This window comes from Anopheles maculipalpis, chromosome 3RL (assembly GCF_943734695.1).
Source record: "Anopheles maculipalpis chromosome 3RL, idAnoMacuDA_375_x, whole genome shotgun sequence".
Lineage (NCBI taxonomy): Eukaryota > Metazoa > Arthropoda > Insecta > Diptera > Culicidae > Anopheles > Anopheles maculipalpis.
In genome coordinates this window covers 41,895,021-41,922,500 of record NC_064872.1, presented here as the reverse complement: position 1 = coordinate 41,922,500, position 27,480 = coordinate 41,895,021, and the positions used below count along the sequence as shown (strand labels likewise).

General features: G+C 40.5%; 2 protein-coding genes across 5 annotated transcripts in view; both read right to left on the bottom strand.

The window, feature by feature from the left end:
* Positions 1 to 756: 756 nt before the first annotated feature.
* The window catches only part of LOC126564084 (serine/threonine-protein kinase 24), a 40,108-nt gene continuing 13,384 nt past the window's right edge, over positions 757 to 27,480 (bottom strand). For 3 of the 4 annotated variants that reach the window (XM_050221009.1, XM_050221007.1, XM_050221010.1), the window contains exons 2-9: positions 7,610 to 7,705; positions 7,105 to 7,233; positions 4,306 to 4,815; positions 4,085 to 4,230; positions 3,797 to 3,995; positions 3,062 to 3,706; positions 2,808 to 2,980; positions 757 to 799 (exon numbers count right to left, since the gene is read on the bottom strand). In XM_050221009.1, the coding sequence (XP_050076966.1) occupies positions 757 to 799; positions 2,808 to 2,980; positions 3,062 to 3,706; positions 3,797 to 3,995; positions 4,085 to 4,230; positions 4,306 to 4,815; positions 7,105 to 7,233; positions 7,610 to 7,705 (1,941 nt within the window). Of the gene's footprint in view, positions 800 to 2,807; positions 2,981 to 3,061; positions 3,707 to 3,796; positions 3,996 to 4,084; positions 4,231 to 4,305; positions 4,816 to 7,104; positions 7,234 to 7,609; positions 7,706 to 11,769; positions 12,472 to 27,480 lie in introns of those variants that run through there. The other variant, XM_050221006.1, reaches the window with a different exon arrangement.
* The window catches only part of LOC126565276 (UPF0430 protein CG31712), a 39,459-nt gene continuing 37,354 nt past the window's right edge, over positions 25,376 to 27,480 (bottom strand). Inside the window, exon 6 of the mRNA XM_050222440.1 lies at positions 25,376 to 25,385. The gene's annotated coding sequence lies outside the window, so the exon portion shown is untranslated. The remainder of the gene's footprint in view (positions 25,386 to 27,480) is intronic.

Genomic DNA, 27,480 nt, shown 5'->3' with positions numbered 1-27,480 from the left:
TGATTGTTCCGTTGTGTAATGCCGAATCAATTGAGTAGCATCAAATATAAATTTACAGAATTAAATTAAATTCCAAAATAAGGTAAAAATATAAAGTTCTACCAACACATTACAGTGTTTGCACCGGAAAAATGGCTTGAATTTTTACGGTGAGAAGTTAAAAACAACTGTTAAATCCAAACATTTGTAATGTCAACAATTTATGCAAGTGAAGCAACGCAATAGCATGGTTTTATGCACATTTCCATTCTCTAATCAGTTCCTAGCTTAATAATTGGTTGGCTATTTCCGAAAACGATATCCTACACGTCTGAACGATCCATAGTTCCTTCGCGACGACCAGCAACATCTTCTTGTATTCCGATATTTTTTGTTTAGTACGGATTTAATTTTCTTTACATTCTTACGATTTAGTTACATCGCCTAGCATTACGTTCGAATTTTCAAAGACTTGATTTTCCATCTCGCTCGTCTTGGCGCTATTACAAACAGGAACGTTCAGTGTAATGCACCTTGCGCTGTTATTTTTAAGCAGCTTAAAAAATTTACAATAACGTGAAGCGTGTAAATGAAAAAAAAAACAAACAAAAACAACTCAATTAAATGATGTTTAGTAATGGAGAACGGATACTGAAATAATTTGAATGTTGAGAGTTGTGACAAAAATATAGGAAAACAACTAAATACATTGATTGCTTGCACATTAACATGATGAAAAACCCAGACTGCAGTAAGGATAACATAAAGATAGATATCCTAGTAAAGTACCGTCATCTTGGAAGAGTTACCGGAAGCTCGGCTAGGGAAGGAATAAGAAAATAGAAAATTATAAATGCATGCGTAGGGAAGTTGTTCCACTTTAATGGAATCATGGATGGTGGAATTATTTTGATTAATTTATAATAAGACACAAATGTTTTATCAAAATACTTTAAAGCAATCATGAACGATACTTTGTACAACAAATGTCGAAGAATGTTATTAAAAATTTCGAAACCCGGACACATGTTACAATCCCAATATAGAGATTAACAAAACATAATTTATGATAATATCCGTTAACTAATAGTTTTAATTTTCTGATAAATAAAATGCAACAAAACAACTTTAAATTTATTTAATGTAAATGTGTAAAAATGAAAAAGACCAAAACAAGAATAATTTCCATGTATACACAAATGGTGGTTCCAAGTATTTGTACAATTAAACTAATAAATAACAAAAACTTCATTTCTTTACTCAGTGGTGTTGAAATTAAACACTAAATATGTAAAACAATTTAATTTGTGTGCGTGTGCTTGTGGTATGTTTGGTAGTTAGTGAGACTGTGTCGTTAATGTCGCGTTATTACACTTAAAATCCATTCTTGGGAGAACTCATTTTTTATACACATTTCTTCTTTATTATGCGACCATAGTTTCAATAATATTAGTCATTCTACGCCATTTCTTTCATTAGCTCATGAGTTGTCCTTACTTGCTAATTAGCAAAAAACAGTTAATATTGTCATAAACCATCGCGCTCTATCGTGATTTTCTCCGGTGACCAGACATGCGTCACCCCGCTACTAATCATATAATTCAACTGACCTACGACTCTGTTCGTCCGTGCACAGTTTAATGTCCTGCAACGAGAGCAAGGTACGCAAACACGTGGACTGTGGATTTGATGGGTTCCATATTTTTTGTTTTATTTGGGATACACCGTAACATAATTTTGTTTTAGAATTGTCACTTAAATATTCTACTCAGTTTGAATCTTCAATACGCCGTAATCCTTTATTTCCTTAATACATTTTATATGTTTGTTCAACCTTTTAATTAACGCTGCACTGTTGCACAGATCAGTGCAAAAATAATTATAACGAAAAACAAAACAAAACTGCGCCAGCGTTCAGTTATGGTTGACGCACGTTAAGCAACCGTTAAGCTGAGTGGTAGTGACTGTGACGGTTAAATTATAAACAAAAACAAAATCATAAAAGCAACACAAAATTAACCAAAATGTTTACACACTCTTCACACAGTTCCGGAAGGATCTTGTAGTTCTAGGTACGCTCTAGCAGTTTCAAGGGTGCCTATTTGTGTGTTTACGTTCGCTTTCTAACGCATATATTCGCGCCTAATATAGCTGCCACGAACATAATATTAAACAATGTAAATGGTTGGAATTTACTAGCTCTATCGCTTTATCCGGGAGTCGCTGTAAAAAATAGATAGTACAAAATGCTCATTTTTGTAAACAATATTAGAATCGCATTGCAACCAAGAACCAATTTATGCAAATTCCAATGCAGTTAACAGTGTAGCATTCGATTGGGTCCTAAATATTTACCGCAATATGTTAGATGGAAAACAGCTTAAACTAAGTTAGTATTAGTTTAATACCTAACTCATGAGGAAGAATTAGTCCGTGAGTTCACCACACATTCGTGGCAAATTCCTCTGTAACTATCTGTAACCAGTGCAACGTAGACTATTTTGGGCAATACTACAGATGTGTGAAGACTACAAGATCGGTTCCAGAAGTTGTATTCGAGAGACAGAAGGAGAAGGAGGTTTAATTTCGTATTAATTGAAAAGAAAATCATCATTATACAAAAATAGTTCACGGAGTTGGATTTGTTGTGTGTACACTAATACGTTGGTAAAATATGGTTTGTTTTTTTGTTGTTTTTACATACTAGTAACAAACGAACGATTTAGCACTAGAAAACCATTCCATCACCATCATCACATCCACACCAATCGCGCCCATTCCGGATAGGGATAGTGGCGATCCCAGTAGCGCATTGGGACAGAACCTACCGTGTCACTTTGTCTATAAGCGTATTGATTCGCGTCTCGGAGAATCCGGGTACGAGCTTGTGGATAATTTCCTTCACAAACAGATCGCTCACGCCCGGACTACTCCGTTCGGCACTCTCGAAGGCTAGCCGTAGATCTCCCATATCGGAGCCACTGTTGTAATTTCGCTGCATCTGTAACAACGTAAAGGCAGGTTTGGTACAGTTAAACAAAAGTTCAATCGATTCGGTGTGACAGTCGCCTCACTCACTTACCTCAGATAAAAGGGGAAAAATGATTGCCTTCAGACAACCACTGTTTGTCGACGTCGTCGTCGATGTCGACGTTCGACTCGAGCTTTTGCTGGAGTTATTATTTACATTCGTAATACTGTTGGTACGCGAGTTGCCATTGCTGCTGGTGTTGTTGTGGCTCGGTGAGTCCCGTTCGCGTCGCAAACTGCTGCTACGTTTCTCATTTTCATTGGCAGTTCCGCCCAGCCCGTCGGAGGCAACCATTTTTCGTTCCTTATTTTCGCGATCCTTCTCTCGATGATCGCGTTGTTCTATCCGCTCGCGATGATCTCGGTCTCGTTCACGATCACGCTCTCGTTCGCGATCTCGTTCCCGTTCACGGTCACGCTCCCGTTCCCGGTCACGCTCCCGTTCCCGTTCCTTTTCGCGATCCTTTTCCCATTCGGACTCACGCTCCATGCGATGATCTCGCTGCTGCTGCTGTTGCCGTTCTAAGCTCGCTTCCTTTTCCTTTTGCAGTTGCATAGCGGAGATTTGATTTTGTAGCTCGCGCTCCTTACGCGAATCCACAATGATTGGGCTGGCGTTGCTGCTGTTGTTGGTGGCATTGTTAGCTGCAATCAGTGTCGACGAAGACTGATGCGATGGCGATGAGGACGTTCGTGGCTAAAACATTAAACAGTAAATTAGGAGCAATCAATAATTTGGTATACATACATTAGAGTACAAAATCTGGATTTGGATTTTATAAGTTACCTGACTTGTTTTGTGTTGATTCAAATTGTAATCCCTATCACGGTTCGAGCTGACTCCACCGACGTTGCTAGTACCATTGTGTTTTATCGGTGATCCAAGCGGGTCTTCCATCACATTTTTGTTAAAGTTATTAAAATTCAATCCCTTCACCGTCATTATCCACGGTTCATCGAGATCACTATCCTGTTTGGAATCCTCACTGCGAAAATTTTATAAATTGTAGTTTTAGCTAACAATCAAAACTGTTTTGCAATTGAATTCTAGAACCTAGATGAAAAAAACACTTACGAATCGGAGTTTTCTGATTCTGTTTCGCTTTCTTCGCCCTTTTGTGACTTCCATTTTTTGTACCGATCGATCAAATCGATTAGGTATGAATTTTTCTTCGCTTTTTTAATGAAAGGAAACTTGAGCAGCTCCTTCGCTGTTGGTCTCTGAAATTACAACAAAAACACCCTCCCCGTTTAGATTGCACCGTTTTAGTTTGCATCGTTCGTGGTGAGACATACATTTTCTGGATCTTTATTTAGGCACGCTTCGACAAAATCTTTGAATGGCTTCGTGTAGCTACCGGTAAGCTGCGGTGGATTGTTCTTCGGTATGAGAAACAATACCCGCATCGGATGTAGCTCTGAGTTGGGTGGTTCACCTTTGGCCAGCTCGATTGCGGTAATACCTAGCGACCAGATGTCGGCTTTGGAATCGTACATGGACTGCTTTATCACTTCCGGTGCCATCCAGAAGGGTGTGCCAACGAAGGTATTTCGCTTGGAAGTGGTATTAGTGAGCTGCCCGGCAACACCAAAGTCAGCCAACTTTACGTCGCCCAGCTCGCTCAACAGCACGTTCGCCGCCTTGATGTCCCTGTGTAATTTGCGCTCGGAATGCAGGTAATCCAGACCTTTGAGTACCTCGCGCAATATGATGGCGATGTGCATCTCCTCGAACAGGCCCGCTTTCATAAGGTCTAGGGCGGAACCACCTCCGAGATATTCCATGATGATCCATAGCTTGGTGCCCTGTATTGTGAGTATTTCAAAGAAAAGAGAAGAAAAAAAACCCCAGTTATCGATCATCATACAAAGTAGAGTGTTTTATTTTTTTATTAGCCAACTAAAAGCGCAAAAATGGTAGAAAGTCAGACAAAAACGAAGATGATTTGTCTTTTTTGTGCTCATCCGTTCACTAAAATTTCTCCAGTAAAAACACGTGTCTAACTCATCGAAACGGAACCACACATCGTACGATACTACGTCTGTTGCGATCGCTTGGTATCATGGTCTCACACAAACACACCACGCGTAACTCGTATCTTCCAGCCGGATGTAGTTCCTTTCATTTCAATACTATATTGCACAGTGAGGTGGAAAATTTAGTCCATTGTTTGTATCGTGCATATGCATCCAAAATGATATGCAGCACAAGCAGTGAAACATCTTTCGCTTTTCTCTGGCATTGAAAACGAAACTTCGCTATCATTTGTGAAATAGGAAAGTGGTATCGAGACACATCAAAGCGATACAATCAAACAAGCAAATGCGATCATTTGCAAAAAAAAAACAAGCCAATTGGAGAAAATGTGTCATGAATCAGTGTAGCGAGTTGGAACCGTCACAATTTTGCTCGGTTATTCATGATGGAATGAACTTTGGCATTATGTTTTTGCTGTTTATTGGAACACAGTTTGCAACACACAACAAACTTCAGAAGAATTATTTTATTATAACAAACTTACTATTCATCATGAACTATTTTAAAATTGCAACTAGCATGTGTTCTTCCTCTGACATCACTTATCCATCATTCTAACAGTGTATGTGTTGCTGCTTTAAAAAATATCGAAGCAGAATGCTGTGTACAAAATGCTAAAGAAAGTGATTCGTTGGTGACATTCACGGATTCCGAAAGGTAACGCCAAACCATACGGTAGCCCATATACATGTATGTACCTCAGGTTCGTGACTTTATTTTGCATCGACCCGGTTAGCGGTCCAGTGTGAAAGACCAGCGTGGAGCACCACAGTCCAAACCCCAACAAAATAATTGTACTTGGCTGATGTATGAGTCACCACCTTCGGTATCGTTCACAAACGGTCATGGACGCGCGTATAAGGGATTGGGTTGGGGTAGATGGATTGCTCAGAACACATATTGGCTAAAGCGCTCCACCTCCCATTATAGTCGGCTGTATCGCGATTGTGATGCGATTTGCGATCATTATTAAAACAAACACGCACATAGCGAACCATGTACGAGGTTGAAGGGTCCCGTTGTGTCGTGCTGATGTAGATAACACCGATTTCACCAACTAGACCCCTTGCATTGCGGAAGAAGATACTTAAAGTACGCAGTCGGGCTACAATATTCAAAGCACCTAACTTCAACCGAAACAGAGCAATGTACCGCACATGGCGCCGTGCGCACATTGATATGTGCCCTCTTTGATGATTATGCATCTCTGAACACACAGAACTTGGTTCTAGCTCTGCCAATGACATAAGCACATGGACTGAAGCGACTCGCTATTGACATTCATTCCACACCTCGACAAAGTTGACGACAGATTGGGACACATTCTACCACATCAAACCACAACGACTATTTTCAAATTCTACAGGTTTCAAAGCACATGAAGATTATTCTAGACGATATCACTTTTGTTTCTACGTGCAACTGAAAGAAAATTATATGATGTAGAATGTAGTTCCAAACATTCTCTAGTCCAACATAGCATACTATGCAGTTCCAGAAGAAGAAATTTATACACCGTAAAGGAAAAAAAAACCTTAACAGAAAGCATTAACTACTTTGAAATTTTCAAGATAAATCGAACACTGTGATCAATAACAATGTGCTTTCACATGCTACAGAAAAGCAGTTTGAATAAGTAAGCTAAAATTCGTCTGTTTCGTAAAACAGTATTTGTCGATGAAATTTGTATGCTAATTTTTATGCACGGCAGTGCGGTAAGTATTTGCTTAAAAGCTTGTCAATACCAACACGATTTGATCGAGGATGACGGATGACGTATTTCATAAAGACGTTAAGCCGTAAAGTGAAGGGTAAGGAAACAGTGAAAACTACTTGTCATAACATGGATGAGCAGCTGCGGTTTGTTCATATATGACATGTTATTGATTAGATCACTATCATAATGCTGACGTCAGCTATGCACCGAATAAGGAAGATTATATGAGATACGGCAGTAATGCGCCTTTGCAATTAGTATTACAGGAGTATTTCCAATCGCGGTGTTTGTTCAATTATCAACCAACATTGCTTACGTGTATTTCAATCTTTTAACTTACCTTAAGATATGATCCGAAGTATTTGGTGACAAACGGTGAGTCACATTGCGATAGCACCATAATTTCCTGCTGGATATCTTCGATTTCATCTTCAGCTTCTTCGAGATCGATAATCTTAATTGCGACCACCTATTGTAAAGCAAGAAAAGTATATATAAGATCCACCACAATAAATCGAAGTCGAAAACAAGGATGATATGAGTTACATTTTTCAAATGCTTTTAATTTAAAAACAAATAGTTTCGATAGCAGGACGAAGAAGAGACATTGAGGAACACTGACTGGAGACAGACAGTGCAAGCTCAATGTAGTTGATTACTCTCAACACGATTCGAAAACTATCTCACAAAGAAACACTCATCCGTTTTAGCCAATACGAATCTTGGTATATGGTGGAAGGATATTTATCACCAACTAACTTCCGCCAGACACAAACACACCAATTTCTCTCCATGGCTCAAGTGCAGTGGAGAAGCGTTTGGGTGTTCCTCCTCCTGGTTCTTACCTGCTGTGTCCGGTTGTCAACACCCTTGAATACTTCACCGAAGGATCCTTTACCGATACGCTCCTGCTTTGTGAAGATAAGCTCCGGGTCGACTTTCTGTAAAGAGAGGAGAAGAAAAGGAAATAGGATATTAGTCCCGTTGTCAATCGACTCCGGTTCCAGACTAGCTAGCAACGACCCACTTAGCTAGTCTCGTACAAACCGGGTAGGATGTCTGTTAGTGAACAACCAACGTTCCGAACAACTCAATGAATAGCTACGGGGCCTTTAGGCGAACAATAACGAGAGGACACAAGAAAGGCACATAGTGCAATCCTTCATGTCGGTTCTCTTGGTAGTAGTAAGTGATTTAATTATAAACTTTCAATTAAATTTTAATTCGTTTAAACGTTCGGTTGCAGACTATCGGAAGGAGTTGGAAATCCTCCACTTAAACGTCGTACGTTGACATTTTGCTACTGGGAAGTATAAAAACATTCTACACAAGTCACGCTGTTATTGAAAAAAAAAACTAACAATGTAGTTCATCTACTAAACTTTACTATGCTATGACATTGGAGCACAAAAATAAGATATCAAACTTTATTGTAAAAAGACATTCTTTTCTTCTGGAACAAAGCATTTTCAGAAAATCCCACCAGATGTTAGATAACTTGTTAGCACGAAACCAAAATTATTTTTAACAGTTCGAATCGCATTTGCTTTGATTAGAAAAACAAACCACACTGTGCCATACGAATGCTCATCCCACGTTTAGGAACAAGAATCGAGGGATGACGTGATGTATTCTTAGTTTGTTTTAAGCTGACACATCTTTAAGAAAGCATGAGCCTTAGCAATGCAAAGTGGCTACTTTCTAACACACTCCTTGAAGCTTGTGTACGGAGGAAAGACAAAATGTAGGAGTTCAACGATGCAATAACTACCTTTACCCTTTATCCACACGCCATACACATTCTTCCACGTTAGAAGGCTGAAGTTGTGCATCGTCGCAGCTTTTCGATGCAAGAAAATGGGTACGAGAAAATGAAAGTTAAATTACTCGTAATGAGTGTACGACCGCCGCTTTTTGATCGACTACCCATTATTAAGTCACGTTGTCTCCTTCTTGCATGCCGTAAGGCGCTAGACACTCGTGTGCATCGAAACGACGGATGACGGTGCAATGGATCAAAGATTTACTTTGACATAAATCCAGCGCTTGGTGCGTGGTTTTCTGAATCCTGAACACTCCTTTGCGTCTAGTACTATTTAAAACAGGCATACATCAATTGAGCAGTACGGAACATGAACACTGAAATAAAAACAATAGAGCTTTATACAAGCAACGCTTCCTAGGGAGTGGGTTTGCTGTACGCTGCTGCGTGCTTTACATATGCTTCCCTTTCATGACATTCGCCACAGCTGATCTGGCACGAGCGAGGGTTCGGTTACGAAGGCATGCAATTACCATCGCTCGTAGGCCTTTCCTACTGTACACTACCGCCTTCGAAATTGCACAAGAAATCATACTTTGCAGGCGTGACATCTTGGTTACGTTTTTGCCATTGAACCGTTTTTCTTTCATTTTCGACCACTATATGCTGATTCATACTCCACATTAATCCGTTCCGTGCTGTATAGCATAACTTATGTGTGTCAGCAGGCCAGTTAGGTAATTGTATTGGAAGTAGACGGAAGGAGTATTCGGCAAGGGACGAATAGATGACCAGAAATCAAGCCATTCGGACGCATTCACGCGAACCCTTTCACTATTCAAGGTTTTGTTGAACGACACACACACACTAAGGATAACCACCAAACTGCTCATTGTGTGAAGCACTAGACCCTTACTATTGTAGCAAAAGCCAAACATGTAATTCCTCAAATCGAATTTTATAGCGATATTGTTTTATTATATATATCATGTGCAACATTAGGTTCACCACAAGATACCCAAAAAAGGAAATGTGACAACCACAGATTCTACTTCAAATGTCTTGAAATCAATAAACAAACGTGTTCATCTTGATCGCATTTTACTCCTCCACTTATAGGTGGCAAAACAAACGATTCGCTATCTTATCATGTCACTAGCATGCCACCAATTACATTACAAATTCAGTGTAGAGGTGCTAAAGGGTTGTGTGTTTCAGACCCTGATAAAATGCTACCAGCGATACCATCGGAATGCAGGTGACAGTTTCATTTGTGTCTTATCTTGTCCCTGGCAAGAAACGAACTGTGGAGGAGCGCGGCTCTTTTGCGTTGCACGGCGGTTATTTTCTAATGATTGTTTTTATCTCTACCGTAAAGTTCTAACTAAATGGTGAAATCAATTTGTAGATTGACCTTTAAAAAGATTGATCTGATGAATTTTCAAATTATTTCTCATTTAATTTACACCTTCCTCACATCAATCAAAATTGGTCAAATGATATCGAAGAATTTTAATGTTTTCTTCATTCAGCTTGCATATTTCACAATTGCTCAACAATAAGGCGTGCGGCTTAGCAGTGTTTCTAAGACATCATAATATAAAGACATCAGACAGACATTTGTATCGAACACAGCACTTTGATCGTGCTTCCGAATCGGAACTCAATCGTAAAATCATGATCCATACCAATGAGTTTCTGCTTCAATCGGATTCGTGGCATTGGGTGCAGCTGCCGCGTATTACTTTGAGATTTGTAAGATAAGTAGTACCTTCGCCATGGAAGGAAGTACACACCATGTTCGGATCGGAAAATAATGCTAAGAGAAAAAAAAATGATGAAACCTTCCGTTAGCATAATGTTCGCCGAGGGAGAAACATGAAATGGAAAATCACAACTTTCGATACACCCTGATCCCGACACACCACAACAACGGATCGCCTTCCATCCTCCTTCCCGCTTCCCCGTGTATCGTTGATTTTCTACGCCACTGCCAATGCTGATTGTCTGCGATGGGCGTAAGGTTTTCCATCCCACTTGAAAGGGAAAGGCTCATAAGGCCGGCGAAAAGTGAAATCAGTCGTGTTTAGTGTTTTGCGTTTTTAGACAATATTAGACATAATTCCTCGCGCTCGGGCTACGAAAGTTTACCGATTTCAATCCAAGGGTGACCGGCTCAGTCGAGACAAGAAAGCAAAGAATGTACAGCGAGAGTGGAAGGAAAGCATCGATAAATGCGAGAGTAAAATGGAGCAAAGGAAAAACAAAATTAAACATGCCAAATGTTTTTTTTTTTGTGAAAAGTCCAATTAAAATCATTTCTTTGGCAAACAGCCGGCAAAACGTTTAACACATGTTGATGTTTTTTTTTCACTTTTGATGAGTTGAAGTATCACAAAATTATGCAGTTCAAAAAAACATTAATAAAGATCACTAATTACTACCTTTTACAAAGAGAGTAAGACAATAACGTTAAAAAGAAAGGTAAAGGTTTAATGTATGGAAGCAAAAATCTGTTCTCTTACTCCCTCCTAGATGGTAATGTATGGTTGCCCAATTTACCGAAAGACAACGTAGATCCCTGCGTCTTGCAAACCTGGGCCTGAGCTGACGAAAGGGCAGCTAAATGTTTCGAGGGTTTGATTCTACAATGCCGATGACGAAACCTGGTTGCCATGAAGGTCTCGTGACTTTCGATTCTTAGCAACTGCCAGTCCCAACGACTTCTCTCTGTGTTGTTCCCACTCCGAAACGATCGCATCACTGCAACGACCAACGGTAATGTAGCGTTCGTCGCTGATGAGACCGTTTTGTACAACCGCCGAAAAGGTTACGGCTGCAACAAATCAATCGTGTTGCCGAGGAAATCAACTCATGCCACTGTTCTACATCAACTCTCTACTTTGCCAATTGTTTTGCATTGGTGGTTTCAGAAAAAAAAACAATAATTTAGCTTATGATCATCAATCATTAATGCGTTCAGCAAACAATGCGTCAACTTAATAGACAATATGAATAGTTATTTTGAGGCGATTAACAATAAATCGTTAAACATTTCTCAACTATTTCATATTTCATTGTATTAAAAATTATTCCATCCCTTGGCCAGCAAAACAAGATTATTTCTTCAATTTAGAGTCACATACAGCACTGTGTTTGTACTTTCTTTGTCTTTGGCGCTGGTGTCATGTTGTACGACAACTTCCAAGATCCAATTAACCAAGACGAAACCTTACAACTCACCAGTTCTTCCGGTTGTTGTAAAAGAGCGCGACCTCCTCCGATACCTTCGCTGGCGTGACCTACAGGTGATCGTGGTCCCACCATACCGTGCTGATTGTTGTTGTGGATCACCAACGGAGGTGGTGACCGTCCGCTGCCATTACGCGCTTGGTGTGGCACGAAGTTCGGTGGTAGCGAGTGTAGCTGCGGACTACTGTTACCTCCATTATGATGCCCGTTGCTCAGCTCGTACATCGACAGGGGACGTGGAGGTTTAAGTCCATGATGACCCGCCGGATGATGGGACTGTGGCTGCTGGTGAAGCTGATGGGGGTGATGGTTGTGGTGTGGGTGATGGTACCCATTGCCATTGTAGCTGGCACTCGAGATGTCCGGAAAGGAGGGTGCTTGGGACAGTGGCTTTACATCGTAGTGTTGATAGCGACTACCAACACCGTCCATCCCTCTGCCTCCGCCATTGCGTTCACTGACTCCATTCTGTGATGCAGGATGTGGCAGGCTGTAGGAATTCCGGTATCCCGGCTGATTCCAGTGTGGATTACTGGGTAGAGTTGTGGCCGTACCGTTGTTCCCAGGACCGCCATACATCGATGGCTGATGGTGATGCAGCGTGTTAGGACCGTGTTGCATCGCTGCAACACCAATGTCCCTCCACATCTTGCGCGCACGTTCCTCGTCGCGCTTCATGTGCGCGGAAATGCTGTGCCCTCGCCTGGTTCCAACACTTTCGCACTTTCGTACGTGCTCTGATTACTTAGGAACGTGTGCTCATGATCGTGCTTAAACTACTCGGTTTCTTTAACTCTTGGAAACAACACAGTACTGCTCTCAAAACAATGATGCGGTCGTCTAGATCTTAAGGCCCTTTTCAAGCTGCAGCATACTAGCGAGAGACGCGAGACACAGACACTACACAGGGCACTGCAAACAGAAAGTGCGACGGCACAATGATTTGTGATACGTATGTAACGTGAACCTTTGACACTTCTCTTGCCCCTATGTACACACTGAATGCTTGATATGAAATACACCTGTTGCACGGGTAAAAAGCGACGGGGTAGCTTGTTTTCACTTCACTGATTCATCTTCAAGAGCCCTTGACGCCCTTCCTAGAGTCTTTGGTATGTCATTGCCACAAATGTCAGCTAACTTTACGCACCGATTCACTGATTAGATTAGTGAAGAAAATACCGTTGAATTAGACGAAGCGTGTTAAGTGGACGAAGCATAATGAAATATGAGCCCTCTTGCTACCTTCAATATTGTTCTGTTCTTTTCACTCTTCGGGAGAGCCGTGTAATGCAGTTTACTGGCTTTTCAATGGGCTTCCCTAATATGGCACAGTGTATTGTAAATAGCGGACACTGCGCTGCGATTGAATTTGTTATAATACAAATATTTTTATTTTTAAAATATATTATTAAGTACGTGTCAACACGTACTTAAGTGTCAACACCATGTGTGATGGCTGAAACAATGAACATGAGGTATTCCTCCTAATTCTTCTCTTTTTCCCGGGGATTATTACTAATGTTATTAGTTAAAAAAAAGCTAATGTTTTTTTTTAAATAAAATATAAGAATTTATTTTATTCATATATTGTGTTAACCATTTTATACTGTGTTGTCATAAACAAAAATATTTCTTTGTGATAATTATGATTCCTTCTCAAACCTTTTTCAACTTTTTTTAAACATCATAAAAAAATCCATTTTACTAGTGTTTTAATAAATGGTTAAAAACACAGATTTTAATACATTCTACAAGCATTTTTTTTTCTTTTAGATTTTTAGTTTTGCTCTATAGCTACGCAACGGAATTCACTTTGCACTGCAGCCAAAGCTCCCATCAAAAAGCCACCTGACGACTAACATCAATCAACAAACTGTGTCAGGAACGCTGTGCGTGAAATCCGGCAAACAAACGATGAAACAGTTACAAATCAGATGTAATTAAACATCGTGCCTTTTAAAGTGGACTTACGTTCTGCCAAAAAAAAAAAAAAACACTAAAACGACCCCATGTCGTGGGCCACTGTCGATAAATGGTTAAAATCAATCAACCATATCGCTCATTACAGCAAAAAAGGGATGCATGCTTTTACTTCCACGAACAGATTTTCTATTCTTTAAAACGCACACACACACACAACATGCGAAAAATAATCTCAAACTCACATTGCGCGTTCGCTGCAAGTGTAACGTGAAAAGGTGCTGCACGAAGAAAATACAAAACAAAAAATCATTTAAACGATCAATAACATAAGGTGTCCGTGGTTAGCAGCAAAGGCAGCAAACGAAAAGAAGAGAGCCCAAACGACGCTAACCGGCTATATTCCTTACCACCAGTGTGGTTGATTGATTTAACGGTTGAGGAAATAATCGTCCAAACACTAGCACTCAAGAGGAAAGCATTGGTAAGAAATGAAGTACCAAGCGGACCAATTCCCGATACTATGCGAATGCGGGACTCGAGCGACGTCTCTTCAAACGGAACAGAATTATTGGGCTCTACGCTTTGATTCAGTTTCCTTCCTATTCAACATCTCGTTATGCATCAACCTCATTTCCATGATTAATAAATGAGGATGGAAATTATTACTCCCAGCGTTCGGTCGTGCGCGATGGTGAGAACATTATGAGCATTTTCGTCGCAAATGCGAAGGTGAGATGGTTTGAGTTTTTTTTTACATCTTAACACATCATAATGTTTTGATTCCTTCTCGTAGTATTTGTTTCATTGAAACAAAGAAAACATTTTACGTTTATTTTTGATTACATGGACATGGTGACAAATATGATTAATTCTAGAATACTCCTACGAAAACTTTAGTTAAGAATGTATACAAACGTGCACAACTTTGTCCATTTCACCATAGCGCCCTGCCAAAATACTCTCGTGAATAAATAACATCGTTCGTCCCTTTTCCTACCACAGACGGTTTTGCTCTTCGTTTCCAATAACTACTTTCCAGCTACTGGTCATGATAGAAAATTCATAACTTATTCACAACACTATTCCCGGTTGCGACAATTCTGTCCGATGCAACACGGCACGGCCGGAACAGCGTAGCAAAACCATCCTTCCTCAAAGATGACGCAGTGCTTGAAATCCAATTAGAATACCGGTCAGACGACAGGCTTTCAAGGCATGAATAGTGCCAACGACATAACGACCATACAACCATTTTATGAACGCGCAAACTCCGACCGACTCCGAAAAGCCCTTGGCTGTAACGCAACCAACAAACGTCCCCTTCACAGCACGATCACGACCGGTCTGTGGATGATATTGCTTTGTACGAAGAAAAAAGTTCCACTAGATGCAACCGTGATGCACCAAATAGCGGGGAGATCTTGTCTACTTGGTATAGAAGCAACGAAAAGCTCCTACCACCTCTCGGTGGTATTGCACTCTGCAATCGGTGGTATAATTTTGCCATGAAGAAATCGAGCAAAAGCTGTAATTGAGTTAAGAGTTCCGAGACCACCCCTCTAAGTAAGGCTGATATGTTCTTCGCTGGCCGACTACCCCTTGCCAACGATCCGTTCTCAGCACAGCAAAGCGTTTTAGTGGGATGGATACAGAACGAACCGGGTGGATTTTGATTTCCTCCTGTGCTTAACGGAAATTGTTCTGCGCCCGTGCGGAATGCACACACTGGACAGTTGCTACACTACATCACGGTGAACGAGGAAAACTCGCTGTACCCTTCTTCTCGGTTAATAAAAACTTTCAGTTTCCCACGAATCTACTGGCCCGCGGACAGAAAGTGGTGAAGTTTCTGTGTGAATGTTTACGGAAATGAACTACTTCTTAAATAGAATAGTGGACAACCTTCGAAGGCAGTGACTTGTAATGCAGCTGTTGCTCTTGCAACACTGAACTGCTAAGAATGGACAAAAGAAAGCATCAGGTGAATAGAACATACAGAAGAGAAAACCATTGTCTGCAGATCTCTCTTTTTTTTTGTACTGTCACACCACTTACATTTAAAACTATCTGTAAGCGTGACTATCTGTAAGAAGCCGACATTAATTCAATTGTTGTTTTATTCTTAAGATATTGCTCATCTTAAAATGTTAAACCATGCGAACAAAATATTACGAAGCTAGCACTGAAGCACTGTGATGGTCCGAAAAAGCACAGCAAGTTTGAGAAGTAAACATTTTGAAGCATTACTTGAGCGGAATGTATGAAACCATACAGGAAGGTTTGGCGGATTTTATGATCCGTCGTACGCTGCTTCAATAAACTAGCACCTCCAATGCTTGATAGTATCATGGTTGACAGGCATGAAATACTGATTACAATATTAATGATTACTCACACACCCATCTCAAACCAAGCCACACAAACATGTACAGACGCCGTTCATATAAATTCGCAGTGCTTCAACTCGTTCGCCGCGTGGTCAGTCAGTCGGTCAGTCAGTCAATGTGATGTCAACGCAAAAAGCACCCGCGGCAGCATCGAATGTAGGGGGTCCAATTCAAAATATGGTCCACTTTGACAGTGTGGCTGGTGTGGCAAAAAGTGGTACAACGTTTCCTATCGATCCAAATGGTTACTGCCGCTGTGGCAGAGAAAAAGAGCACAACATAACACAACACAACAGGCTTGGCCCTGTTCGCAATGCAACAGGTTGATGAAAAAATGCTTATATTAAATCCCCCCTTCCAACGCTGTTGAACTCTCCTCACTCACTGTACTAGTTAGGGTGGTTGCTGGTAAATGCTGCAGGTTGTTTGGTTAAGCTCCCAACATCCCCCAACTATCCCTCTAGTCTTCCAACACACATACAAACACACACACACACACGATCCCCCGGTGACGAGTTTGGTGGTTGACGACGGAACAGCAAGCAATGGTAGTATGTTACGGTACGATTAGCAGACCGAAAACCAACGAACCAACCAACACAACCAACTTAACCGACTTTATCGACCTTCTAACCATCAATATACTTCCCAATCGTCAGCTGACGGTTAATCTGGACAGCTACAAGCTACGGTTTGTATCTACCGATTGTTTAGTCAAAAATTAATAATCATTAAATTGAATTGCAAGTTACGAGTAATGGAATCTAATTACTAATTGAACTATAATCACACATGCAAATTACCATATGCAGCTTATAATATAGAGATGTAAAAGTACATTTCTAGTTATAAATTACTATAGATCCTGTTAAGTCTTGGATGTAAAATTTTAGGACAGGGTTCTTCATACGATCTTCTGGGTTAATCCGCTACACTAAAAAATCTTCAATCATTTTGTAACACTACAATGTTGAAATAGAAATAACCTCAAAGTTTTGTTGTAATATTTTAAATCACATACCCGTGCAGTATCGCACAGTCACGGCAATCTGGATAATTAATAATGCGCTTGTTTCACACCATTTCCTCATTGAACATGCAAATCAATTGTAAATATACCCTTCTGAAGGAAAGTCAGTTTCAGCCAACGGTGGTTGTCAAGGTCGATAGTAACGACAAACACACACACAGAGACCGACGCAATGTTTGGCTACTCTTTGACGCTAGACAACTTTTCGACCTGACCGTAAATTAACTTGAAAACGTTCAAGGAACTATCGCTTCTGACTGAGACTAATTTATGATGTTGTAAACGGTTGCATACATATTTAGCACGCATAGTATGAGCTGAAGAAATCATACACCTATAAAACTGTCCTGCAATGCAAGTGGCATGTATCTTGAATAATAAAAGACATTCTCATCCTTATTTTATGATACACAAGATGCCATTCTACTTGGCCCACATATTCCTACGATTTTTCGCGCATGGGAACGCCATGATCGAAAAAATAAAATTAAATCTTGATGTCTGGCGATGCTACAGACAAATTATCATAATGAACTGCATCGCTGAACGATACACTGGCTGCCAGGCAAATTCCAACCCTGCTGACCACAGAGAGCACCTGCATCAACAGTACGGAAGATAATAATGTTATCCACAACACAACAATTAAGACAGTCATTTATGTATGTTTTGGATTGAAGCAAACACTTTATCGTAGTCACATACATATCATACGTTATTCTTGGATAAAAAGTAAGTTGAACTGGACCACCGTCGCCCTTTTTCCGCAGTGGTCAATTTGAACTGGACAAACGCTATGTTGAAGTGGACAAAAGTCAAGTAGTACTGGACAGTAATATTTGAAATGATTGGTTGCCCAGTTCATCTTGAGCGTTGTCTAGAAATGCCTCGCACTTGTCTAGTTCTACTGTATCGGTATCATGTACGTACTATACAGGGTAATATTACTAATATTATGGCTAATAAAACTTATTTACTAAACACAATAATGTCTAATCTGACTGCCAAATAAATCTTTCGTAGTGAAATAACATAAAGTGACGCAAGCTATAAAGAAGTTTAATTGTTGGCATGCTTCTCTGGAAAACAAAAGCGATAAATACATATAAATTATGTGATGCCATTTCCCATATAGCCTCAATCCTGGAGCCAGCTTCCTGGCTGTAGAATGGTGCATCGAGTTCAACAATCGATTATCCATTGGCTCTATCCTGAAGCATAACTCTCGATTCTCGTATCTAGCTTTTCATCCTCCGAGGTCAAACAATGTTTTCCTCAAACGCATACACCGCACTAGGAGCTAACCCGGCACCGCCCATGCTGAGACAATTTCATCGAATAGTATGATCGACGACACCATTAGGAAGAACCATAGGATGAGTAGGTACTGGCATAAGCACACAATTTGAGCTTAGCTTTGACACAAAAATAGAGCTTGAAGTCGCCAACACGACGACGACGCTTCCAAACTACATCCGAGATTGCACCGCATTTTTCTCGCAAGCTTGGGTGTGCCCTTTGGAAGCAAACACCGTTTTTGGCACCGGAACCAAGAGTTGCGGCACGGGTGTCATGGGTGCACTTTTGTCATTGTTTTGTCGCATGATCCTATACCTACTGCCACGGCTTCCGAGTTGTTGTAGGTGGCTAAAGGCCAAGTGTGGCTTGTGTATCCGACCGACCCCACCCAGCTGTACGCTCTTAGCGACGAGTGTGAGGGAGCAAAACATATTTGACGGCTACTATCCGGTTCAAGGTGAGCAACCTTGAACATTGGACCACGTACACGGCACAATCGGAGGGTTTTGTCGACAAAACATTCATTCGTCAGCAAAATGGTATTCGGTGGGGCTGCAGAACACTGCAGAAACGGTTGCTGAATTTAGCAGCGAATCTGCATGCCGACAAGCTGTGGCAATCGACGTTGCACAAGTATTGATGATTGATTTGCAGTTGCATACTCGCATGCTTAACATCGAAAGATGGTGGTGAAGTCAACAAATTTTTACCAATTTTGCTATGTCTTTCAAATTGATTCTGCTGTGCAATGTTTTCAGGCGTCTCTTAATTTACTCAACTCTTTATTATTATTTCACAAGGTACTCAAAAATGAACAAACAACATTCATTCGAACGCATCTCTTCACAAGCAACACATAATAACCTCGAAGAAACGTAAAAGATAGCTACTGGTTGGAGATGGTAGTGAGGGCATATGTTTATCACGATAGCAGTATTGAGGTTGTTAATGAAGAAACTTCTCAAGGCTGTCACAGATTGATCTGATCTGTGCGCATGTTGCGCTTCTATTTGAACAATTGATTTTCTTCATGTACGATGCATTAAATACACGATTCAACCAAATGATGGACTTTTGTTAGGAAACAACTTAGCGTGCCATAGGTACAATTATCGTCTGCTATGAACATGTATAAAATATATTTAACAGATCATAAAACTTTGACTCCTCCGGATGGAAAATTGGAAAAATACGAGCATACCGTAAGAACTTACTCATACGCGTTTCAAATGCCGGCAACATATTTTAAATTAAAAACCAACTCAAATCTTCAACCCGTTCAACTGCATGCCTTCGGCTAGGCGTCCAATGAAATTCCTGCCGCTTTCGCACCACATTCACAAATGGATAAAGGTCCATAAAAGACATAACTTCACGATCTACGATGTCAGTGACGAAACATTGATCGGTGCCTGAAGGCATGTGCACTAGGGCATTCGACTGACTTCGACACTGGTTTGAGATTTTGAACGGATTGAACACTCCACAGATCCGATGTCAAACTACAGGCAATTCCCGCAGACACGCAAGACAAATGATTGTGACGTCCACGAGGCGTTCGGCTTTTTCTTGGTGGACGAATGCCACTAGGTTAGCGAAGCTTCCATTCGGAGGCCTTGCTGTTATATCATACCAAGGTTGCCTGGCACCGGTGTTGCTCAAGGAGGCTACCTTTATGCAATCGCTCAAATCTTATACACACTTTTATTCGTTTGTAGTTCGCTCCGGCTCACACTCACAGTATTTGTATCACACTCACATCAATCGTTTGATCATAACATCCCAAAAACAAGAAGCTCACAAGACACGCTGACATACTCATTAAACATGCTCAAAAAAAAAAAACAAGACAATGTCCAAAAAGTAGTTTGTATCAAGCGCCAGAATTTGTGTTGGCACGTTTTATTCCAATATGTTTACTCCATAACCCAGTTAGATAGATTTAAATGGACTGTAAAAGGCAATACTCTTCCAGTTTTCAAATGGATCAAATCTCCTCGGTACTCCTCGACATGATGCAACGATCAACGCACAGCTTATCTCGTGGCCAGGAGGTACCATTGCCGGAGTGAAAATGTGTCAGTCAGCCAGGATTGGGCAACCAGAAAGAAGGTTAGACTTAATCGAACATGCCCGCACGAACACAAAATTTGAACCACCGTTAACAAAATCGTTGTTCCCGATTTTGGACCCCCGCTCGGCACATTACCGGTTATGGAGGAGAGGCCGACCGACGTACCTGTGGCTCTTGGTCTCTGTGGACTAGCTAAAAGCTATGCTGGAACCATATGACATCCGACTTGTAAAACGCTCATGCAGGAAAAAGTCCCAAAAATAGAATATCTTCGAGTAGACAATATTAGCGTTTTCGACCCACGACAATCCACCTCAGTGCGACGCAGAGCTCAGAGGCTCGGTGCGTGAAAATACCTCAAGCACTGGTAAGCACGAGCTCTGCGTTGTGTGTTTCTTTTGCTTATTTCAGGGGGGGAATTGTGTTTCATTTCGGCAATAGCACCACAAGCAAGCGCGATGTGCGTGTTTGAGAGGAAATTGGGCGCAAGCTCGCGAGCTGGCCATAGAGACTTCGCGGCACGTTCGTACGAGAGAAAGTAGGTTACCTTTCCGTGGCCGTAGCGGTGAAGGTTGTGGACTACTACTGCTAGTGCCATGTACAATACAATCCACACATACCCATCACTTTCTGCGGAATGTTTGAATAGTTTGTTTTAACTTCTTCGACGACCTGCGTCGCTCACTGGTTTAGCATAGACAGAAAAAGGAGGGAAGATTTTTCTGATCGTGCTCGAAAGTCTCCCACTATTCCATACCAACGCTGCCAATCCCACCATTGCTCGCACACCTGTACGAAGTTTTCGTTAGGGTGGATGTTCGCGAAGCAAATTCTTCGCCGTGTGTTTTCTTATTCTCCTCGCAGCATTATCAAAATGGCCCACTGCCGGAGATACAAACCTGTCCGATGACAGTGAAAATAGTTTTCAAAAAATGCGAAAGAAACTGAAGGTATCCGATTCATGCCACATGGGTATAAATATTCATATGTTTCGGTAGGTGAAAGACGCCCCACCTTTTTACAGCCAACCACACAAATTCACGCAGCAAGCAGCTAAGACTGGAGCATCACATTTGGATAAACCTGAAATGCGGATAAACGTTGTACGTCGGTATTTCCAAACAGTTTTTAATGATTTTCTCTAGCCTCGATAAGAACTTTTGAAGCAAAGCGGAGATTAAATTATAAACTCTAGAAGTTGTACAGTAATGCGTAGCAAACGTCCTCTGCACAGCATGTGGAGAATTATCCGTAACGAAAGTTTTAACCATACATTGCACGCATTCTGTTGGGATTGTGTACGTGTAAATATTCTTTTTTCTTCGCTTCTCGAAATCCAACCGGTTCATCGAACAGGTTTGAAGTTTATTTTAAACCAGCAAGCTACACGTTTACCGTGCCACTTGGCCGAAATTTGACCAACGTTTTGGCAAACCCCCTCTTCCAATGGTATCCCATTTTAATTGCACGATTATGCGTAAAGCTTTCAAATGATCAGAAGTCATCTGTGTGCAATAAAATAATAATCTTGACGAAATTTGAATTCGCAAACGATAAAAAGTTATCGGCATTCTAGTCCGAAACCATTTTCCTTCAGATTTTTGCAGATTTTGTCTTCCATACGACAAAACACAATGAAGTACCAGCATTCCACAAACCGAGTGAACTTGAAAAATATTTTCCACACTCGTGAACTGATCCATGGGCTCGCTCGTTATGCTCTAGTTTTTATTGAAACCATTATCGGGAAACTATTGCACTGTGGCAACCATTTCTGTCTTCGCTTCAAATATCAGTTTCGTCCGGACCACAGTAAATCAATCTGTATCCATTTGGTAGCAACTCAATATCATAAAACGGCTTACATTTTTCGTCTTCCATCTTTATTATCAAAGCGCTTGCAGATGCTACATTCACGAACATCCATCGAATACAACGAACACAGAAACTCGAAATGAATAAAATGTTATTCTTGAGATGCTTAATATTGTATTCTATCATTTACAGGCGACAGAAATATGCATAACAACCAAGCATAATTCCTACAGCCTTGATAAGTGCATATGAAAATAGAACATAAGGTGATATCACTTTGTTCTTTACACGTTACGTAGTTAAGCAAAGAAAAACGTTTAAATAGCCATATCTCTCAAGATGTTAAGTCGCAATAAAGCAAACAAGTACAACGGTGTGCTCTGGCTTTTAATTCACGGTACTAACTGCAGATAATCTAAATAAATACACATTATTCTCTGCACCGGCTGTTATCATTAGCAATTGTGTTTGCTATCAAAACCTACTACATCGTACCGAATTCTTCTCTTAACAAATATCCACCCACTTCAATGGTCTGCATGCAAACAGGCAAATGTTTTTCTATTTACTATTTCATTCATTTAATTTAAGAAGTTCCATAGTTCCTCCATCTTCAAACGATAATCCATTGTAGGTTTGTTGCCATTTTTTTTTTTTGCCAAACTGCCCATTTGAATGAAATTGATGATTCCAACGAACACCACCACTAAACACTGTGAAAATCGCGTCATAGAAGCACTGCCAATACTTGATTTTTTCGATATTATTACAGCGCAACTTGTTTCATCGCTTCTCGATCGTCAAACACAATGTGTAAGTATTTTCCCCCACACTTTTCACACGCCATACACAAACTATTCGCAATTATCATAAATAATGTGGAATCACGTTCAAGCTGATAGTTACACGGTTCCATCCAAGTAACTACACGAGAATTTACAACACTGCGCAAAAAGGTCGATTGTGACGGTTCAAAACTTCACGGTCTTACACAGAACACCGAATTCAACACAAAACATTCACCAACCATAAAATACACACGCGCCAAGGGATATCGTTACTGCAATAAAATTCAAGTTCGAGAGCGGAATTTAAACTTTTACGCGCAGCTAACTTGGCGCCTCGAGTGCATAACGTACGCGCGCTGGTGTAGCGTTTCCCGGCCGAAAGTTTAACTGAAACTGAGCGTCCAAACCGATCGCGCAACGGACTCAACCACGTCGCGCACGAAACCAACCAACCACACACCCGCTTAGCCGCGTGTGTCCCCCCCCCCCCCCCCCAGCTCCTCATTTGCTTCCGTTCCCCCACAGCCGAAAAGCCCTATGAAAGTAACCAAACGGCAAACAATCCCATTGCACGGATCCCACCTCCAAACGCCGACGGGCCTGGTCTGTCTACCTTCTTGCGTGGCGCATTCGTGGAGGAAAGCTCCAACGGAAAACGGAGATGCGTCTCGCGAGCGGTTTGTACAGTTTCTCTCTTTCTACAGCAGAACCGCAAACATTCGCCGTCTTACTCTTCCGGTATGATCACAACGCAGCCGGGCGTGTGTTGCGCTACAACATAAAAGCGTCTGCAACTCTTCGCTTTCAAGCCGCGAACGATTCAACAAGCTTGAAAGCATGCTGACAGGGGTAAACCGTGCTAAAGCAAGGGCATGTTACGTGGCTCCAATAGCCGAGCAACGCCAAACACCAGCAGTGAAGCATATGCTTCAACATAAACATTCCATCGTACCACCACGTCGATTGCCGCACGGCTACGGCTATGAATGGAGCGCAGTGGGAGGCAAAATCATGAAACCCGTCACGAACACCACGACGCGAACGGGCACACGGTAACGATACTAAAGGTGTTTTGATTGCAACTAACACTAGCTTGAAAACGTACTCTGTTCATCATTTGTAGCATTTGCCACCAGCTGATGTTGTACAATTATTGTACAATTCAGAGTTTTCTGTGATATTAAAATACAAATCCGGCAATGCTTACATAAAAAAAAGTTTCAATTTAATAGAAAAGAATGTTATTAGACGTCAAAAGAAGACAGTACGTTATAATGAATTATAAAATAAACATCAAAAGAATTTACATTCATAATACAGAAATTATTAAATAAACAAATGTAAACCATTCTTTCAGAGCACAATCAAGTCCAATTCATAACACCACCAGTAACGGATTAATCATATTTTGGTGTTTCATAATTGGGCTTTTTTAATACATCTTTTAAATGATTTTCGTCTTTCATGTGGCTTTTGTATAAGAGAAACACGCGCAGTATGTGTTGCGGTATCACAGTTTCAAACCATGAGCACAAAGCTTTTAAAAACAATTCTCGGATTGACGCATACAATGCAGTTTGCATCATAGAAACCAAAATGTAATCGCTAATAAAACAAAGAAACAAACAAACAACATCGTCATCTGCATTCAAGTTCGTGAAACGAGGGAGATGTCTCACGAAACTGGCAACCAAAACGTGACATAAAGCCATCGGATACTTGAGAACTCTAAATACATCACGTGTGCGTTTTGCGGAAGGAACGACGGATAATCTTTCTGTTCAAAGCGTCGTCTAAAACTGCCATTTTGCGAAGGTTGCCGAAGTATTACAATTCTCCCAGCGTAAATAATTTTGTATTAAAAATGGGTAAAGATAACGCAAGTCATGACAGCTATATATTGAAAAATTTCCAAAACCTTTAAAGCAAACGCAAGTTTTGCTAAAATGTAAGTAGTTTTCAAAATTTATCACATATGAATTATTGTTATTATATTCAAAAGTGGGGTTGGGTTCATTACCGTAACATATCTTACTTTTCTTCACACGCAGCATCGTAACTCACCTGAAAAGACAACGAAGAAAAATAGGTTAAATTCTTATTCACCAAAAGCAGAACATTTTAATTGAAACATGAAAATATATTAAATAATTCTTAGAAAATAGTACGAAAGCTTGTGTAGCAAGCAGATGAAAGTATGGAAACCCCATTTTTCCAAAATAAAAACAGCAAAACGTTATTTTTACACTTTGTTTTACACTACATTAGCAAATTCATGTGTTGCCACCCTAACAACTATTCCCCGTGGACTGTTCAAACTAATTCCCTTCGATGGAGTGATAATTCCAGAATCCAAACATAGCATTCACGTTGGGTAGTGTTATGTTTCGAGTGCTTACATTTAGCACTTCGTACACTCGCTACGATCGAAGGGCCACACTCCTATTCCCCCGTGCAGCTCAGCGACAAATGAACACGTTTGTCACGTTGCGTTGTAGGTTCTTCTCCGGTTCTGAATCCCACAGTTCGCCTCGAAGTTGTGTGAAACGAAAATACCACCTAAATATTGCCCCACATCGCATTTCAGCAAACCAGAGAAACGTGACATTTTCCGAGCCTCGCGGTGTCTGGGGATGGTAAAGTATAGCAAGCTGGATGATATGTGTCAACCAAGTGAAGAAAAGCCGAAATGAAAGCTTAGCTATTTTTAATTTATTATCGCCAAAGGCACGCAAATGTTGGCAAGCTGTTTGCACGAATTAGTTTTCAAAGCAATAGCTGCTGCAGGTTATTTTAAAGGATTCATTTCGTCCTATTCAAATGTAGCTTTATCGCATAACTAACACATTTCATTATTGAAAAACCTACAAACTGATTAAAAATATCAAGAAATTGTAAAATGTTCATAAAGCATAAGATGGCAAAAATGTTAAGAATCGAATTTATTATTGGTGAATTGTAATTGTTTTTTGTTCTTTTCATTTTTCCTCGACACTATGAATTTTTAACTTTTATCAGCATGTAAAAAGGATTACTTTAAGTTTTTCGTACTCAACTACCTCTGAAGGTGACCTGCCAATTCTGGTTTCCTGGACATTTTATTTGTCCTTAACTGAACGTCCCCCCGTAGCAGTTAGGCGTTCGAGAGATCGAGCAGGAAGGAATTTAATACTTTTCCTGGCGTATGAAAGAGCAGTGTCATTACACAAAACTGTACATCATCAATGTACAAGGAGCATTCTGGTTGCACAATGTAAACAGCGGCGATATATTTACATGACAGGACCGGCATTTAGCCAATAAAACGTCATCATTTTATACAGAATTCTTTCAAAGGCTTTATAACATTGTACGGTTCCATCAATAAAAATAGAAATCTTTATAACAATCGGATAAGACGCATATTCCATTACGTTTCTTTGTAAAGATCCTTAGATCAAGGATCTTATAAGTAAATTAGACCTTCTGTCTTAATCGTACATCTCGTTTATCTTGCAAAACAGGCAGTTCGCTTTTTTTTTACAGATTATTGATTAGTTCGTCTAAACCAGACTGCCATTGAAAGCGACAAACCATTGCATGGAGAGAGCGAATATCTCAGAAGAAAGTGGTTTCTTATAGCGGTCATCCGCTTTACTTGTGGGTCAAAGAAATAATGCAAATAACACGGTTCAAGTCCAGCCCCTCATTTCAATAACAAATCAACGATTATTAAACACGCTAGTCTTCGTCGTAGTCACATTGATAAAATTCCACATCTGATGAAAGTAGATGCTGCTAACAGTGCTATCGATGGACAAATTTCACTATGAATTCGTTCTACTTGTATCGCGTTCGTCTCCTTACGGCAATCATTTTTGTAGCAAACATTCCGAAAAAATAGAAATGATTGATAAATAAAATAGCGATATGATTTATGTAAAGCCAGTTTAATGTCATACTCATTACATTGAAAATTAAGGGAAAATTAATCATTGAACATGGTTAATTTATTTTTAAACACTGTCTATATCAAAGCAAATTAATGATGTCACCCCAACTTGACTTGACTTGACTTTCACACGGCAGGACCGGGGTTCAAATCCCATCCAGACCGTTCTCCCGTAGTGAGGCGTAATCAATTAGATGACCGGCGTGACCTAGAAGGTCTTTGGGTAAAGACAAAGAAGAAGAACTTGCTACTGGGGTTGCGGACCTCCATCCGGCGAAAGCGGCCGGATTTGTGAAAAAACAATAATGCGCCCCCTCATACGGCCATCATTTTGAGAGAGTTTTTCGCAACAACTGGCACCCATATTGTTCCGACTTCTTGGCTGTTCAACAAGCTAAAACGGCCGCTTCGGAGACACTGTTTTGACACTATCGAGGAGATAGAAGCCGCAG